The sequence below is a fragment of the Bison bison genome, unplaced genomic scaffold (genome assembly GCF_000754665.1).
Source record: "Bison bison bison isolate TAMUID 2011002044 unplaced genomic scaffold, Bison_UMD1.0 scf7180017864524, whole genome shotgun sequence".
NCBI lineage: Eukaryota > Metazoa > Chordata > Mammalia > Artiodactyla > Bovidae > Bison > Bison bison.
This window is the reverse complement of record NW_011495075.1, coordinates 690,224-690,576: the sequence shown is the minus strand read 5'-3', so window position 1 is coordinate 690,576 and position 353 is coordinate 690,224. Positions and strand designations below refer to the sequence as shown.

General features: G+C 66.6%; 1 protein-coding gene across 1 annotated transcript in view; it reads right to left on the bottom strand.

Annotated features, from left to right (window-relative positions):
• The window catches only part of LOC104981867 (receptor-type tyrosine-protein phosphatase V-like), a 15,104-nt gene that overhangs the window by 5,090 nt on the left and 9,661 nt on the right, over positions 1-353 (bottom strand). The window contains 2 exon segments of the mRNA XM_010831119.1: positions 4-94; positions 180-273. Coding sequence (XP_010829421.1) covers positions 4-94; positions 180-273 — 185 coding nt within the window.

The following is a 353-nucleotide window of genomic DNA, read 5'->3' as shown; positions in this document are numbered from 1 at the left end:
CACAGGGCAGCACGTGAGGGTAGCGGTTCTTGGTGCTGTTGGCAGGGTGCTCAGCCTCCAGCCTAGGCTGCTCCTTGCCTACCTCCTTCAGCTCCTGCAAAGATCGGGGCCAGGACAGACCCACGTTGCCCCCCACACCAGACAGGGGTCCCCCAGAGCCCTGTGGGCAGAGGCCTCACCTCAAACTCCTGAAAGAAGGCCTGGTAGGCGTGGGCACTCTTGGTCTCAAAGCTCTGCTGGAAGCTGTGCGCGGGGATGGGCCGGTGGGTCCGCCTGGGTCAGGGAGGCAGAGGGCCTGGTGTGCGGAGTCCTGCGCTGGTGCCAGCGGGCGTGGGCACACAGCCCTGGGCTCC